The 19,499-nt window shown below is 33.3% G+C and overlaps 1 protein-coding gene across 1 annotated transcript in view; it reads left to right on the top strand.

Annotated features, from left to right (window-relative positions):
* LOC108770543 (dipeptidase 1) overlaps nucleotides 1-19,499 on the top strand; it is a 143,647-nt gene that overhangs the window by 105,896 nt on the left and 18,252 nt on the right. The window contains exons 5-7 of the mRNA XM_018522174.1: nucleotides 7,173-7,305; nucleotides 13,696-13,846; nucleotides 18,866-18,935. Coding sequence (XP_018377676.1) covers nucleotides 7,173-7,305; nucleotides 13,696-13,846; nucleotides 18,866-18,935 — 354 coding nt within the window. The remainder of the gene's footprint in view (nucleotides 1-7,172; nucleotides 7,306-13,695; nucleotides 13,847-18,865; nucleotides 18,936-19,499) is intronic.

Here is a 19,499-nt window from a genome sequence, read left to right as displayed (position 1 = left end):
AAAAATGTGTAAACTGTGTCCTGTACATGAAACTACTGGAATATCTAAATATGCTGGAATTACCGATGAACATTGTTTAACATTCTACGGTTACACAGTGGTGAAATAATATGGAAATAATAGGAAAACGAAACAACGTAATAAATAGCATATTGATCATAACGACATTATTATTACCTTTGCAATATATTTGTTCACAATCAGTTTGTAATGGTGGAAATGTAATTTTACTCGTATTTTCAAATAGAATTTTAATTTGAGTTCAACCGCGTGATACATTATAAATGAATTCCATATGAATACACAATATTGCGAAGCATTATTAAATACGCCGTATTTCCACCTGAAAATGACAACGAAATGAAGTGTTTTAGTTTTTAGAGGAAACGTTTGCGAGACAGCGCCAAAGAAAATTCACTCTGTTTAGCTCTACGAAAATACAGGTAAAAGACCATTATATTCAAAAAAAGCCGTGCACCAGCTTTACCCATCTTTCTGCTGCTGGGGGGCAAAAAGTGTAACAGTAAAAACGACATAACGAAACAAGGAAACGTCATGTAATTCGCGAGGGTGACTGTATATTGAGGCATATTTTCGTTGTGGCGGTAAACCAGTTCCTTCGAGTCGAGCCGTACCACTCTAACTTTGCGTTGGTGCAGACTCCACAGTACGCAAATAGGTAGGTAGATACCGTTAACAATGGCAATCCTGTTTAACAAATTCCCCGCAACGGATGCGCGACGAAGATTCCATTTCTTCTCAGTTTGTTGGGGCGCGCACAGAGATGGAAGTCGAACTCTTGCCTGTACAACCCTCTTTCTTTTCTGCCGCTTAACTTCCGTCGAAAACGCGGAGAAAGTACCGTGACCGCGAAAAGATTGCTGAAGTTTGCAACAAAGGAACAACGATAAAAGACAATCAGCGAGACGAAAGCTTCATCCACGAAGTCGACTGCGCCGAACTAGCAACCCCATCCTATCGTTGTTTATACTTCAAATTACACCCTCACTCCTCTCTCTCTCTCTCTCTCTCTCTCTCCCTCCCCCCCCCCCTCTCTCTTTCTCTTTCTCTCTCGTTCTACGAATTTTCTTCCGACATAAAACACGGAAACATGTCTACTGGAACAGGCCGTTTCGGGCGCCAAGAAAATGATTTTCGTCGTCGGGAAAAGGCTATTTCGAAGGAATACGAAACGAGAGAACCTCTCACGGGTTATGTATGAGTACATTTGCACGCGAAACGCATCGAAAGCGTCTTTGTTTTCGAGAGCTCTTTTACTGCGCGACGTCACCTTTGCAAAGAGAATATGTATTATGATTTTCTCTAGCAGCACACGCATTTGACGAGTTTTAGCAGATTCAACTAGCAGCGTATGAAATAGTAATTCTAAATGAAAGATTAATAAACAAGACTTTAAGTGTTAAAGACGAAAATCTAAAGCAGAAAATGTGTATTTTTCTGAATACTTCATTTAGATCAAAGTCATTTATGAAAATATTTCATAAATAGCGTGACAATGTTAGCTCTTTATTTTACAAGTCGACAGTATAGATGATGCCAATTTAAAGATGGACATGCACCGTTATGTTCTTCCCGATTACTATAAATTCGAGTATCTTTGGTGTTTACTAGCACAATTACGTAAAATTGGACGTTGTTTTGCTAAGCGACAACGAAACATCTTCTATTTAATCTGCACCGTTGTTTATCCTACATCCAGATCTCACGCTCTCAAGATACGTTTCCTGTTATAATGCATACGACAAGCAACGTGCATTTAGCGGCTTTTAACAGATTTAACTAGCAACGCTGCAGCGTGTGAAATAGTGACTCTAGATGAAGGATTAATAAACAGGATTTATGAAAATCTAACGCGAAAAATGTGCATTTTTCTAAATATTTCGTTTATTTAAAATAAAGATGTTGTTTTCGTAAACAGTGTGGCACTCAGCTATGATATAAATCGACAGTAGAATATAACGCCACAAATGCCTAGTTACATCTAAATTCACATATCTGTGTTTATTAGCACAATTATATCGTAAAATTTGACACTGTTCCGCAAAGTGCCAGCGAAACATCTTTTATTTAATCCGCTCTATTGTTTATCCTTCACCCAGAGTTCACGTTGACGTTCTCACAGGATACATTCTCTCTAGTACGTAAGTTAATGCAGCGTGCATTTCGCGACTTTTAATAGATTTAACTAACAGCATGTGAAATAGCAGCTCTGGATGAAGAATTAAGACAAAAGACATTAAGTGCTAAAGACGAAAATCTAAAGCAAAAAATATGCATTTCTCTGTGTATGAATATTTCATTTATTTATAACAAAGATGTTTTCGTAAATGGTGTAGCACTCAGCTGACTCTTTATGTTACAAGTCGACAGTAGAGTAGGGTAATTGTCCCAATTACTGTGCCTGTCCCTATTAGTGTGCTTTTGTACTTCGATAAGTCACAAAGAAAACTAGCACGAATAAATAAGAAAAAATATTTCTTTTTGTTAAGTTAAATGGTTAATGCATACGATACCGAAGATAATATTTTATTTTTTGAGTTATTAAAGTAATTTAAATATTTTTCAAAAGATATGAGGAATTTATGTGAATCCAATAATACGTACTGCAAGATTTTAAGCTTGTCCCTATTAATGTGCCCTGTATTGGAGTTGAAAACGTTGTGTTATAAGTGTACATTGAAATAAATATAATTGAAATAATGATTTATGTAATATTAGCCTAAACAATTAGCTTAAATTTATTACCTGTTTTAGTAACTATACGTTAAAATGAATCAAATGTAGATAGACACACAAATTGGCGGCACATTAATAGGGCCATCGTCGCTTGGAGGACTCACTAATAGGGACAAAAACATGTTTTTTATTTTTGTCAAAAACATTATAAAGTATTAACATCTTTTAAATTAAAGAAATATTAGAAGAAAAAGAAATAGTTGAAAAACCGATATTGATTGCAAGCAGATAAAATTAATGCTACAATATTTAATAATTAATTCAGTAATAAGCAAGTTGGCTAAAAGGCACATTAATAGGGACAGCTACCCTATCTTTGATGTTTATTAGCACAATTACATCAATAAGATTCGACTGTTCCGCGAAGTGACAGCGAAACATCTTCTATTCAATCCGCACCGTTGTTTATCCTTCATCCAGAGTTCACGCTGACGCTCTCAAGATACGTTTTCTTCGATAAATACGTTTCCGTCCCGGATTTCTCGAAACGTTGCACCGCTATCGAGCGGATATTCCGTTGGCAGCCGTCGCGTGTTTTGAACCCCGCACAGTCTCGTCAGTGTTATCTGCTTTCCTTCTGCAAGAAGGCACGTAGCTTTCCGGTCGGACGGCTATATCTGCCGCATGTACCCCCTCGCAATATCATTATTAACTGCGATTCACCATGCGATCGTCCACACGGACTACCGTGGTGGAAGTCGTCCGGAAGATAGGGAAACGTCAGATCCGCTCTACGCTCCCTGTATTTCACAACGCTAAACTCCATCAGTTAGCTAGCGGCGTTAGATTATTAGCGTCCCCGCGTCTATTTTGCCGTGACGAATAACCCTCTATCGCGCGCATCTGTCGCTCGATGTACCGGAAAGATGTCTACACGCGTGTCACGCGCATCCGCACTCCGTGTAAATTACGCGCAAAATACTATAAATTATTTGAATTCGCATAGCCCGTATAATACTCACCGAGAGCGATAAATCATACGAGTTTAGGTCCGCGAATCCCTACCGGCGTTGAGAATTTGTTGACGATCGTCACGATCTAGCAATTAATTGTGAGAAGAATAACCCTTTAGAAATTCAATTCGAACTTTAAGGAGATGCTGAAGTTATCGACGGAACGCGCATTTCGTATTTTTCTATTTATTTCGTTTTCCTTGTACAAAATTAAAAAATTCTTCTCTAAAATAAAAGAACAACGCAAATAGGTGGAAAACACAAATCAATAAAAAAAATTGTAAATTTTACCACGTAGGTTATTTCTTTACATATGTAAATAAATTCAAATATATATTCAAAGAAAAAGTAGCATTTGAATAATTTATAACAATATAATGAAATCTTCAAATTATGATTTCGAAGCTTACAAAAAAGTGAATAGAAAAGTACAATCTAAGTGTATATAACTTAGCATTCATGTGATATACATACAGAATATAGCCAGAGCAAAAATATATGTAACGTTGTACTTAATATTTTATTTAATGTATGTAATTTTTTTTAATGCGCGCGCACATAATGTTTTATTTAGAATTAAGAATCTTTTTTATGGATATCGATAAATTTGGCCGTCGCTCCAGCATCCCTTTAAGTGAGTAAGTGCACTCCAGGTTTTCTTTAAAATCTTGTTCTATAGAATAGGAAAATGAAAAGCATTGCCCAGATACCCGGAAGTCTTAAAATTCGTTATTTTTACATTCCTCTATTTCATAAGGATATAACTAATGTAAATTTTTTTTTAACCATAATATAATATTATAATATATTATAATATATTTATACAACTAAAAAATTAAAAAAAGATTTAGGTATTCTAAGCATCTCGTCCCTCAACTTGCATATCTTAAACTTTAAAATACCTATGTCTACTTAATCTTTAGAGGACAGAAAAGCCATTATAATGGCGCTGAAGCAGTTATATTTTGAAGCAAAAATTAAATGCAAAATGAAACAATAAATTATAACAATTAATCTTACTCAAGGAAAAGATATTAGAAATATAAGATATTAGAAATGGATCCCTGTCCTCCAAAGGTTAAAAGTTAATATGATAAATATAATACTGAATATGATTTATTTTCAAATTAAAAACATTAAACAGCAGTGCTTTTAATATTCAAAATAATTAACCATTACCTTCCAGTATTAAATTTCTGCGAGGGAATGTAACTCCCGTGAGAATATAGTATCTTCAAAATATGATCGCAGTTGGAATAACAGCGAGAGTCAAAATATAAATGCATCTCTCTACTCGTAACGTCAAGTGGAAGGGTACATATGTGAAAAGCGTTTATATACTATCGGCAACGGATGCAAGCGTCCAAAGGCCGTTCGAGAAATGCTACACACCGAGACGAACACACCGAGGCTCCGTTTTCCCTTGTCGGAAGAGAATTCGTTTGAGTTGCACGAGACTTCCGTGACCATTCGTCTCGCGTCTCGTCTCTCCCGTTATCTCTCCAGCCTCCGCATCTCCATCTTTCTTTTACCCGTCGCTGTCCCGAACGCACGCCATCCTGCTCGTATCATCATGTGATTAGTATAATAATATTAACGTCGAAAGAGGACCGACAGCGGCGAGAATCGGGGATACCAATAGCGTTAGACTAGAACTTAGGACCGGAACTGAAATTCAATATTTACGCCAGTGCGCGGTAACTCACTGCTAATTAGACCACCGAGTAATTGGTAACGCTAGCTCTCTCAAAGCCTCTACGAGACAGCGCAGTGAAATTCGGACCGAATGCTGTACTCTCTTGCAACTAGCTGCACTGCACGCTGCGTATCTCTTGCCCGATATTGATGTTCGATTACTCAACAACACACATCGAATGCTCGACCGATTCGAGGAGTTTAACATTCGCCACGAACATTTAACTCGACGCTAAGCATTTACGCGTAAATTAGATAAGCACGTTCGAATTAGATCACTTCGTCTGGTGTAAGCAAAGTTTCGAAACCGACGTGATTTTGGAAAACGTGACAAATTAAAAATTTCCTACATATTCGAATTAATATTTATCTTAACTTTAGCATCGCAATACTTTTTCTTCAATCAATTTTCTAACATGCTAAACTTTTGTGTATGTATTTTCTGTTATATATATTGTAATTGTCCTAAGTTCAATCCTGACCGTCACTCTACATATCTCATTTTGTAAGAGATCGATCGAAGAATCACGGTTAAAAAATACAGATCTTAAGGCTGTGTTAAGTCCAAGGATGTAAGAAAGATACAAATCTATGTAACACACATTATACATGTAATAGACATTATTGAAATATATGTTTATATAAGAATCACACGAATTACCGCGTTTTTCAGGCTCTTAATTGCCCGTATTTCATTCTAGTTTAATTTAGTTATACAAATCTATATCTATATCATAGCGAAAATAGACATGTCTATTTCCGGATCTATATCAGGCCTAAGAACCTGAAGGAAGATAAATCCTAGAATTACATTAAGCCTGGAATCCGAAAGAGGGAGAGGTTGAGCAGTCTCATAAAGCTCGTTAGATTAGGGACTAACAATCTGACACAGGAATCACAGAAGAACTTTTGAAATCTAGATGATGTTTAAGAACTGATATATAGTCCTACTTGCTTCCACTATTATTACTATTATTACCATGATAAATAAATATAAAAGAGACTATACTTATGACATGTATAATTATAGCAATCAAATTCTTTCTTAATTAAATTAATCTCAAAGACGTCAAGATCTTTTTACTGCTTTTAAGTAATTAAAGCAATTAAAGTAATTAAGCGAATGATATAAATAAAAGTATCGATAATTCACAAAATAACGTAATCAGAAAAGTAACGTAATTCCTCTTATCAGTAAAAAGCCTCAAATAACTTTCTTTCGCGATAAAATAACTATTCCGCGTGGAAATAAAATCCAAACCCTTTAACGTAAAGAGTTAATGAAACATTTATCGCACCGATAATCCTAAATTGTGAGTAATTGAGCGTGACTGTATTACAACACTGTAATACGGAGTCACGCGATATATCAAAACACGCGAAAAAATACAAAACGTACTACTCGTATTAATAATGCTTCATTCAAAATCCACCGTGATACTTTATTGTAGCTCCTAGAAATTTATTTATGAATTAAATAAAATTTCCAATTCGAAAATACATCTAAACTATTAAGCTCACCAATTATTCTTTCCATCGCTTACTTTCTCTTCCAAAAGATATTTTCAATCAATCGATTTTGTGTACGGCGAAAATGAGATAGAATGTAAGGAGAAGTTAGTTTTTTAATTTAAAAAGTTTTGTTTAATTTAAAACATTTGTTAAATTGTATTTCACGTATAGAAATCAATGTTAGGTTTCTAAACACAATCACTGGCCATTTCTACATGATAATCTAATAATATGATATACTTCTTTTTTTTTCAGTTTTGGTCAGCCTACGTTCCTTGCGGTGCCGCTCAGTTAAATGCAGTTCAACTCTCATTGGAACAGATTGACGTAATTCGTCGACTAGCCGAAATGAATGCTCAACACTTAACCCTGGTTACCTCCGTCAAAGGTGACTACACACATTGGCATATATCCTCAACGAAAAAAATAAAATTTAATAACAATATTTAATACTGTTATTAAATTAACATTTAATAACTATGTTTAATAACAATATTTTTCATACTGTTATTAAATTAATACGATTATTTTTCAGTTAGACTGCTGTTAGCTAATACTGTTGATACATTATTCTTTCCATGTACAATTTTTTATCATATTATGTGAATAATATGCGTAACAATAATCTTTCTTCATAGATATCAGCTATTTCTTCTTTTTCCTAACTTTAATACAAGAGATTGCAATTCGGTTTTAAACAATTTAATATCTGTGCTATTTAGTTTTTATCGTCAATTTAAAAACATGAAATTATCTTCTTTTTGCATCTTTGTAAGTATTTGGTAACTACGATTACGTATAATTAACCAATTAATAAATGAAGATGAGTTACGAAGAAATATTATCTAATAATATACGAACAACACAAAATGTGTCAAGTAAACGCAAATGAAAAGTGAAGATCGTTGAGTTGAGTATAAGAAATGTCAACAATACCAAAACGCGTACAATGAATGTGAATCTCTAAAGTATTATCGAATGAAAGAATCTCCGTTGTGTCATCAGGAGCAATTCAGTTTATTTGAACTGAACCTTTTGTAACTGAAAGAATTCTCGTGACCGCCATATTATGTTATTAAATGTAACACGCTAACCGGTAGTACCAATAGATATGAAAGCGACGGTCTCAGAGAAACTTTCTCATCGGGACGATTCGAGAGGATAAAGGACCGCTATTAATTGCTCGACTTCTCTAAAGTTGAAGAGGAAAGTCGTTATTGGATTCGATTCGATGGCGTAACTTAGGTATTATAGAAGATTTATCAGCAGTAGACAAAAGTATTATGCTATCGCCTATGGCATAATCCACGGAGGGTCCTTGCTAATTCACGAAATATCAGAGACAATATTTGACTTAATAAGAATATTAAGTCAATATAAATAATTAGAAGAACTACGAGCCCTTGAATTGGAAGTTACTTGTTTCTCTGCTCTGGTACCACATTATAGCTTATTTATGGATATTTATCCATTATATGGATTGTAATATCCATTATATTTTTCTTTTTAACGCTTGACTCACAACAGTTTGACTAAATAAAGAAGAAAAATAAGATTACCACCAGTGTATCAATTATAAATACATTGATCGAATTCAACGTTCTACATTAAAAATTTCAATGGACCACATATTTTCTTAAGAAAGAGTGAACACAGGAGCATCCGATATGTATCAATATTTTTAAATCTACTAGTTAACTTATATAATATTGTATTTTTGATGTCGACTCATAATATTATAATTTTTAATTTGTTTTAACATTGAGAATGACCCGATCGGCGTCGAAACATTCGTTTTTGTATTTCTTTATATTTAGTTCTGAATATTAAATGTTCTTAATTTATTTTTAACTGGCTCGTAGCTCTTCTAATTATTTATATTGATTTATTCTAAATGAGCCATATTATTAATTTATATAAGAATATTAAGATTAGAAGAAATAATACCTGTCGGATCTATGACGGACCTTTACCACTTAATTCATGCTACGAACTGATCTGAGCTAATTCCCAAGCAGAACAACAAGTCACGATATCGTCAAAATAACGTTAAAATGAATTGTGATTGATCGAAAAATGACTTTTAATAATCACTTTAGAGCCATTTTAATGTCATGATGACTTGTATTCTGTTTAAATACCAACTAATTTGTTATCATTTTAATGTTATGGATATTTAATTGCTTAATGTAGTAATTAATTATCGTCACATTTGCATTGCACGCACATTTGAAATATTTTATACAAAATAGAAGAAAATAGCGTAAAGTTTAAACATCATATAGTATTTCGTATTTTTAAAAACATTGTTACAAACCATTAGGTATGTCAAAAGTTTATCTCAATACAGTAAAAGTTAAAAAAAAGTTAAAAAGATTACGAATGTTAAATGCAAATTTTTTTGTTTAGCAAACGTCCATTAGTGTTGATGACTGGTTGAGGCACCACTATTTTTAACGAAAACTCATTTAAGTTAAAAATTGATGGGTCAATTTATCGTCTGTTAACGAGAATTTATAGAACGTTGGTGAAATCGACTAATGGAGAATAAATTTCATCGATATGCAATAGCTACTTTTACAATATACCTATAGAGAAAAAAGAGAAAATATGCCAAGGCAACACCGATGCTAAAATAAAGAACAAACTGCCTGAAAGAAAGAAAAATACCAAGCAGAAGAGGATAGTGGGAAGGATATACGAAAGCTTGTGAAAGTTTTTGCAACAAGTAACTCACTTCGGAAACCCAACTGCCATTTTCATAAGCTCGTTGAAATCAAATCGAGGTTATGCGAGAAAGAGATAAGAACATAACATTTTAAGTAAACTTTTGCAAATATTGCTGTATAAATAACTGAAAAACGATTAAAAGTTAATGAATGGTAATTAGCGAATAGTTCAAGCGATACAAGTACATTGTACAATGAAAGGCGCTCAATTTAATTCAGACGGTAGTTGACTTTTTATCACAAAGAAATCTTATCTCACGTTAAAAACTAAATAATCTGTACAGTTGATAAGTTACAGTTGATCTTCCAATAACGAAAAATTTCATTCTTTCCCAACGAATACGCTTATGCAAACAGACAGTTGATTAGACACATATGCGAAATCAAGTTACACACGCCGTTGAAATATGAAAAGGTTTATGAAGAGCAAGTGAAGAAATGGGACTGGCACTGTGCTTCGCAACGAAAGTCTCGCAATGGAACTTACTCCGTCCGGAAAGCTGTCAGCCATTTTCATAAGCTCGAGAAACTTCGCCAAGTGGGAAGTGGAAACGAGGTCGCGGCATGAAGAAGGTAAAAGGTGGAAAAGCCAGCGGCTCGTGCACGCGAACCTGTCCCACAACAGTGTCTGGAACAGACAAAAAATTGCTATTTCGAAATATATCGCGTTGAGTTTGACGAACCAAGAAAACACTATCAATTAATTCTATAATCAGTATTCACTCCGAAATTTCTGTAACTGTAAGTATTCGCGAGTCCAGTGCATTTTAAATTAATGTATCGTTGTTTAAAGTTATGTAAATGATTTTCTTCATTTTGAGGATCAAAATTCGAAGAGTAAGATTATATAATCTAAAATTGTGTAAAATTGTGAAAGACATTTAAACAATTTTTCATAATAGTTGGAAAAAATGTCTGGATCCATGAATCTGCGAACACGATTAGGGTTAAAAAAAATAACTAGTAGAATATTTTATAGTGCACTGTAATTTCTTTTAGCTTATGTAGAGAAAAAATATGTATATATAATCCTCAAATGACACACTGGTGCAAATTCGCACCAGCCAAATTGTCAAAACATTGGCATTCATCAAAAAGATCTTTTTTTAATAAAATAAATTAATAATAAGGTTCAATATGTATAAAACTAAATGAATATTATAAAAGGGCACAGAACCAATATTTTAACAAACAATTATAATTAGAAAAATAACATTACATACGTTTCGACTCCGATCGGGTCATTATCAATGCAAAAAACACAAATTAACTTAGAAATCCGGTAACAACAAAAAAAACTTTCAAATTATATAATAAAAATAAAAATATGTTTTTTAGATGTTATGTTATTTTTATTTTTATTTTTGTTATGTTGTTTTTATTTTTATTTTTATTATGTAATTTGAAAGTTTTTTTATTGTTACCGGATTTCTAAGTTAATTTGTGTTTTTTGCATTGATAATGACCCGATCGGAGTCGAAACGTATGTAATGTTATTTTTCTAATTATAATTGTTTGTTAAAATATTGGTTCTGTGCCCTTTTATAATATTCATTTAGTTTTTTTAATAATAATTTTTTTATAACTTAAGAATAATTTAACTAAATTTGAGTTGCACTAATCGCTTTGTTGAGAAATTTTACCCCAAGAAAGTATGGTTTTGAAAGTATTTTGAAGAATATTATCATGATTAAATGAGTGAATGAAATCACAAAATCCCAATTCGCACCAGTGCAGTGTGCTGTTTGAGGGATAATAGCGAAACAAATATTACACGTATGAAGTTTATACGATCAATAAAAAAATAAAATCGTTGATAATAACATAAATTAATTATTTACAATAATTGTTACAATAATTAACTTATTTTATATAATTAATTATTTCCAAATAATTTATTTTGTGTAATTAGTTATTTACAATAATTAATTGTATAAAATAAATTGATTATTTACAGTAATTGTCTTAATTTAGTCCTAAATTTATTTCTTTCAATAGTAATATATGTTCAATAGAAATAACATAATTTATTTCTTTCAAAAGTAGTAGTATGTTTTAACATCATTTTCGTATAATATACAATTCGTGAAATCGTTCTTAAATATATAATATTACATTATATTCCTTGGTCGGATGAATTTTAAATGTTAATATATTATATAATAATAAGCTTACTATAAAATATAGTATCAATTAATATAAAAACGGGGACATTATTAAAGTAGAGGACATATTCATTTCGTTTTATTTTTTGGAAAAAGGCAAGCTGCTTCCGAGCGAGCTTCGTTCAAAGCAGCAAAGGTAGGGAACAGTTACAAGAGAAGATTACAGCTTTTTAATTTTCGAGATCAGTGGCGCGTTTCTCTAAAGAGAATATGCGGCTTTCTTGTATCAAGATAAAAGGTATTAAATCCTATTAAATGCTATAAAACGCTTTAGCTTATCGTAGTATGGTATGATAAAAGGATGAACCAAGCGAGCGCGTAAAAACTTTAGGTTAATATCAATTTATTATTGCAGTTTTTCTTTGTAATTATTCAATGTTTTTTAATTATAATCCCATATCCTCGGATTTATTTTATATAAAAATTTATAACCGTCACGATCCACAAATTCAATTAAATTTTAATTATATTGACCAGCACTAATAACAATCAATAACTTGCGCAAAGAAACAAACAAAATATCGTAAATAGTGTGGGTATAGCAATAAAAAATGTGCGATGTGAGAACTTTTATTGATGAAAGAATGGAAATCAACAGGATGATAAAAGTTTATGAATCTGACGAATCCACATCATTAATCCCGTGGTTAGAAAGGGTATTCCGAAAAGACCATAAACTCTTAAGAGGAGATTCCTGCAGAGATCATTTTAAGATGAAAATCCTAATATCAAAATATCGAGGTTATAATAATTTTTTAATATAATAAATATTAATCATTAAATTTATTCTACTTTTTAATTCTTTTGAGCCATTCTTTATTATATATATAGAAATATCAATAATATTATCTTTGCATACACAATCTTTACATCGATATTAAAAAGAGGTGACAATTAGTTTCCACTTTTATAACGTTTTGCGTTGTATCGCATCTGAATACGCAAATTTTTGGCAATATAATTCACTAACTTTAAATACTTATAATTTAAAAATCATTATATCCTCGACATTTTAGTATTAGAATTTTAGTATTAAAATGACCTTAAGAATCTACCCTTAAGCGTTTTTACGTCTTTATCGGACACCCTGTAGATATAAAATTTTATATGCGTATATTTTTAATATTGCAGCAAAGCGGATTTTAAATCCAGGATATGCAGTTAAATAAATAAATAAGTCGTGCGAATCGACATATTCGATATAAAGTACGATAAATCAGAAGGCTTTAATATCCCACCACGCCGTCTCAGTGCAGTCTGAAAGTTTCAATGAGACGATCGACAGCACTCCTGAAAGTACTTCCGAAAGCGGATCTGAAAGCCGATTTTTACCGATCTTTTCATTCATTCTCGCGACCCGCCTAAAGCGCGACCGACTTTCCGAGATTCCGTCCGATCTGGTCCGACTCGACGAAGGTCGTAAATAATCTATGAACACCATAATTCCACGATCCCGAGGCCCCGTTTAATCTCATAAAGTGTCACTTTAATCTCGCTCGGCGAAAAAAAGAGAAAAATTATAAGACTCACGCCGACGGGGCGGGCACGACGAAAAAAACAGATGAAACTTCGCTGATTCACGGAAGAAGCTGTAATTCGGCCGAGAGCAAAGTTCACCGAAGATGATTCGAAGTTCCGCGGTAAGATGAGCCTCAAATAACTCCGTGTATCTACTTGGGTGTTTCCCGAGGTTTAAATATTCTAAGTTTGGCAAGTTCATCGTGGGGATGGTACTACTACGGTTTTTAGTTTCATGTTTACAACGTTAAATTGTTAAAACGTGATGAAACTTTCTACAATTTTAAGAAGATAAAGAGAATATACGACACACACACATCGAGAGTTTTTTTTATTAAATCATGATATATCACGATATATGTGTAGGTCTCATCGAGGCGCACAGAGAAGGCAAGATCGCAAGTCTAATCGGGGTAGAAGGTGGCCATTCCTTGGGGAATTCCTTGGGTGTCCTCAGGACGTTTTACGGTCTGGGAGCGCGATATCTTACTCTGACACATGCGTGTGACACCTCCTGGTGAGTATAAATTACGAGGGAGCGCATAAGAACCTGTCTTGAGAATAATTAATTTATCGCGATTTAGAGCCCAATGAGAAGAATAACGGGCTCATAATGAACCGATCATACGGCAAAAAATTAACGATATAATAAAGAGCACTGTAATTGAATTTAATCACGAGTAGAAATAAAAAGTAATGATAAGAGCTAATATATTCTGGTAGTTTCTCATGTTATATATAAATTACAGTTAATAATAGATTACGGTACTTTATAAGGTTGACATTGATTAATTTGAAATAAAAATAATAATCTTATACATGTTACGTTATTCTGAGTCAATTTCATTTTAAATTATAGACAGAATTAACCACTCTGTCGATTTAATCGATTTAATTAATTAAACAGTGTTTTATAAGAGATCAATTATTCGCTACTAAAATATTGATTCACCATAAAATTCACTTTAATTTTCGGTGTTATGTTCCTCACATCAATGTACACGATTCGTTGAAGTTAGAAGATTGCACTCTCTCATTCAAGATCAAGATTCTGAGGGATGTTTCGTTTTCTCGCTACCGTTCTTGTCACGCCTCCTCTTATCCTCGTGCTCAAGAAGTTTCTTCGTGTACAAGCCGCTCCTTCATCGAACATCCGGTTTTTTTTTTTACTCGAGACTCGTTGTACTTCGTATCACGATCCACTCTTAGAGGCAAACCAATTCCACGGTTGATCGGCTTAACCGAGAGTCGAAATAACCTGAAATCTGGACGCCAGGAAGTTCTTTTTGGTAATTTCGAAAGTACCCCAAAGCCACTGCTTATTTTCCAACGCGTCTGAAAAAGAAACTTTACAGCAAAGGAGGAGTTCTGCTTGTAGAGAGAAAGAGAGTAGAATAGCACCTCTTATCAGAAAGAATACAGAAGTCAACTTTTACAATTTAGTCTCCTTAATCAATTACTGTAAAAGACGATTCTTTAAATTGTTCTAACTTCATTTTCCAATTTTGCTGACTTTATCTGACATTGTCCGTTTTCGAGAGAAATTTACTGCATCATTTATTCATGCCAAAGAATACATTTGGTATATCTAACATAGTATATTTGAAAAATTTAAAACAGTACGCTCCCATTCTTATTTATGTTTCTTTACGCATATATTACTACTACGAACTTATTGTTTTGTTACAATTTTTTAATCTAAATAATTCCACTTTTCTTGCGATAATATATTATATAAAGAATTTAAAAAATTTATTCAATTTTTGCGATATGACTAAAATTAAAAAATATAAAATTGTCGAGTTTATTATTAAAAATTTTGTCTTTATTTTTATTTTTATTCTATATATTAGTTTGTAATAAGCTCACTTTTTGCGAGACGAACAATGGAATAGAACAGAAACAGAAACGCTTTTCTTCCTTTATCTCAAACATCGATCTTTAACCTAAGGTTTATGCATCCCTTGTGATGCTGCGTGCCGTGTGGAGTTGTAAATAAAGTCCCTGCTTTTATGCGTCCGTTCGATCCGGGTCACATGAACCGCGACAAGTTGCGTTTTCACGGAAAATCCAACATTGCATTATTTGCGAGCTGCAAGTTACGCGGGGTCATAAAACAGAACTACACGCGCACGAAACAGCGACATTCGGCTCCCGTGCGACTCCACAGTCGTTTAATTACCACGAGGCCGCGGTCATTTACAGAGATCTTTCTCGTCGAAAGGAAATTTTATTCCCGACCAACGAAAAATTTTCCCTCGACTTTTCTATCCTCACAAACTTCGCGAAGCTTCCCATTTTTTTTTTATTATTTTTTTAGTATAATAATATTCATAATCTGAAAACTAAAGTTTGGAACATTCTAGTGTTATTTTCTTTTTCCTCGTGAAACTTGAGAACGATCATTAAATTGCGACGCTGAAGTTGTCGAGATTGTCAACTGCGTTCATCGACCGTGTGTACTCATACATTACTGCCCACTATATCTTTTATGAGCGCGAGGAATCATGCTCGAACCATAATAATCTCACTCTGTGTTACCTGCCACGCGAAATAGGATTTACGTCTCGAGCAGAGCGACGCTAGATGCCTCGGTAGCTTTCGGGATGTAAATTACGACGGTGACCGCCAATGTTACTAACTCTAACGCCGCTTTAAAGTCGAAGTATTATACGACAATGGGCACCGACCTGGTTCACCGTGCTCTTTCCGATGTTCGCCTGCTTTATGTCTCCCTTGACGCCGCCCGCGACGCTTATCGCAGTAAATAAGAATCGGGAGTCACGTCGAGCTCCCCGACGTGCAAATCTTCTTTCAAATATAGTACATATTTTGCCCTTCTGACCCCCTAAAATTACGTCGATGTCGTTTTACGATACACACGATACAAGAAGTAATCTTTTCTCGGCATCAAGTCGAATTCCGTCAGAATTAAGGAAGAGAACGAGCAAAGTAATTCCAGAAATAAATGTGAAATTCAATTTCAAAAAATTATAATTGTAATGACACATTTGAAATTAAGACACTTTGTACTTTTGCCATCACGTCGATTCTTAGTTAAATTATTTTAAGTTGAATTATTTTTAGATTTTATTAGATTTTTATAATTAGATTTTCTAAAATTAATGCTTTGTTTTAAATTACTTATTTAACTAAATTTTATTTATCAAAATTAAATTCAAGTAATTTTTTTAAGGAATTTTGCACCCCCATAACAAATAACGCTATAAATGTATCGTAATAAAAAGAATTAGGAACAACATCTAATTTTTTATAATAAAAGTCATACTAACTAATAGGTATTACAAAGGAATAGGTGATTTTTGGAATATTCAGAAAAGTGTACGTCTATGAAAGAAGCCTACCATACAGAGAATATCTGAAGAAAACTCGTAAAAATGCGGTTTCATCTCTGCGGCCTGAGATTTCCGGCATCCATGAGGAAAAGCGTGCTTTTATTGGGACAATATCCGAATTGCTTTTGGACGTGTACCCGAGGCTTAATGTCAGCCTTCAACCCTATTCTCTCTCTTTCTCTCTCATCTCGCTTGGTCTCTGTCGCATGTCCTGCCTCTTCTCCTTGGGGACGCGAGATTGTCGACCCGATTGAATTTTCTACAGTTCTAGATGACGATGCCGAATCATCTCCTGGCGTTTCCACGTCTGGAAGCGAGAATTGACCGTGAAGAATTATCGGATTCTCGATAGCATTCGCACCTTCGTATTACTTGTTTTTTGAGCTTCCTACTTTTATTTCTTCGATATTTGATATGATTTCATTATTCAACAGACAGAAATAACACAAAATATATTCAGTCGGTACAAGTCTTAATAGCTTCTCTGGCGAATTTAAAGGTGCATATTTCTTTACAAAAATTAAATTCATGCAAATGTTTAGTCACGAAAGTTATTAAATGTTAAAAGTGTAAATATTGAACGAAATATTGCATCTCGCAATTAATTGAAAATAATATTTATTTTAATAGATACTTAGTTATAATTGCTAAGATATTTATATTTTCTATGAAAGATTACAAAACTGCGATGAATAATAATTTCTTATAAAATTCATTGAGGAAATATCGAATTTATATTCAGGAAAAATCTACTATAAAAATAATACTTAAAAATTATACAGCTTCGTAGTTATTAGTCATAACATATTTGCGATCTCGAAACATAGTTTTTATACAGTTTATTTAAAACTTTTCTTTAATCAACAATTAATTTATATCTAGCAGACAGCAAGAATTAACCGTAATAAATGGATAAATAGAAACACGCGTTACTTCCGAAAAGTTTCATGGAACTCAAATGAGCTTCGAATTGCTTTAACGATTCTAAAGGCTACGTATATGATAACGAAGTGCGCAACCAGAAAGCTCGCGTGGAGTTTGTGTACATTTGACCTAAATTACTTGACCCAACGCTTCTCGAATGTACCTCCTCAAATACAAATATAAAGGAGTCTGTTTTCAGTGTGTGTCTAAGTCAAAATTAAGAATATAAAAATCTAATACAAATTTTAAGGCCAATTTTTTAATATCAGAATCACTTTTGATGAAAAAAATTGTAAAATCGCAAGGTATAAAGAACTCTTGTTAATAATAGACGATAATGATTATTGTGCAAAGGACATATAAGAGTTGAAATTTGTTATTTTTAAAACGTGAAAATTAAAAATATAAAAATTACATAATAATCCTTATAAAATCAATAGTTTCTGACATAAAAAAAATAATTATTAATACATTACATATGTTTCGACCTTTGTATTAGGCTCTCTTCATATATACAAAAATCAAATAAAAATGCGCACGCATGTTAACAAGTAAAAGAACGAATTGATCGTGTGCAAAGCATGTATGAAGAACCAAACGTAAGTCCATCAGAGGAACAGAAACTGCTCGTCAAAACGGTTGAACAGTCGATTGATTCGAGGTTCTGGATGTTCTGGTGTAACTACGCGTTTATATACAAATTAATGTTTTTTAAGGCAAGCAAGCACAAATGTCACCCCTGTAGGACTCACCGATCTGGTAAAAAATGTTGAAAAAAAATTGTATCACACATACAAAATTAAATATGGAATTTTGTCATAAAAATTAAAAATATTAAAGCTGAAGATTGTCTTCTCGGGTTTCGGGCAAACGTAAACTCTATTAAAGAAACTTATTACTAATATACTTAATATTCTGTATAATGTCAAATAAATAAATGGTATTTTTAGGTATAGTAAAACAGGTAGAGTAAATCAAATGATTTATTTTTTTATTAATGATGTACATGTTTTTATGATTGACGATTTGCTGTCATTGAAAATTCATTTTATTTCACATAATAATAAATGGATCATGATAAAAATGTACGTGTAATAAATATGTATAAAAGATACATGATATTTCAGAAAATATTATTCGTTCTCGTCCGAAACTCGTCCGAGGGGACAGAAAGCAAGCGCGAGCACCCAGTGCGACCGCTGGATTTTCGCAGCGAGACTCGCAAACTAACGTTCTAACAGACATTTTCTTGGCAGGGCAGTCTGTTCTGTTGGCGAGACGAACAACACTCAGGACTCCACGCCGGGCCTCAGCGAATTTGGGAAAGTGAGTCAACATTTACATTGTACGCGCTCCACTGCGGATTTACCTTTTTCAGTAGTGAACAGGGAAATATCGCGTTCGCAAAAAAAAATGCCCGCATGTACATACATGCTTCCAAAAGAGTTTCCGTTTTATGACCGCGGATGGAGTTGCCCGACATTCTGCAGAAAAATAATACTGCAGACTTCCGGCCAAGATACGTTCCAGTATTATTCCGCGAAACGACCGTGCGACAGTTTAGATTATAATTTCGTTATGAACTCTGCGGGTATATATACATTATAACGCGAATATTGCATTAAACATTTTCATCTTTTCTTACGGAAATAAGATGCTTCTTCAATAAATAGTAATATCAACATGGAATCAGAGAGAGTATTCCATGTTGTTAAAATATTTGAAGTAATTTAATGCTGTTTCTATATTTGCATGTAGGGTAAACTAGGGTATTATGGCCATACGGAAAAGATGGCCATAGGCCATAATTTCTCCAGTAATTGATAAATAGTGCATTTTTATAGTCATTCTTAAAGATAATCAATATTTACAGTAGTTCATATGAGTACA

Source organism: Trachymyrmex cornetzi, unplaced genomic scaffold, assembly GCF_001594075.2.
Source record: "Trachymyrmex cornetzi isolate Tcor2-1 unplaced genomic scaffold, Tcor1.1 scaffold129, whole genome shotgun sequence".
Taxonomy (NCBI): Eukaryota; Metazoa; Arthropoda; class Insecta; order Hymenoptera; family Formicidae; genus Trachymyrmex; species Trachymyrmex cornetzi.
The sequence above is the reverse complement of the archived record's forward strand: the minus strand, read 5'-3'. Positions and strand labels throughout refer to the sequence as shown.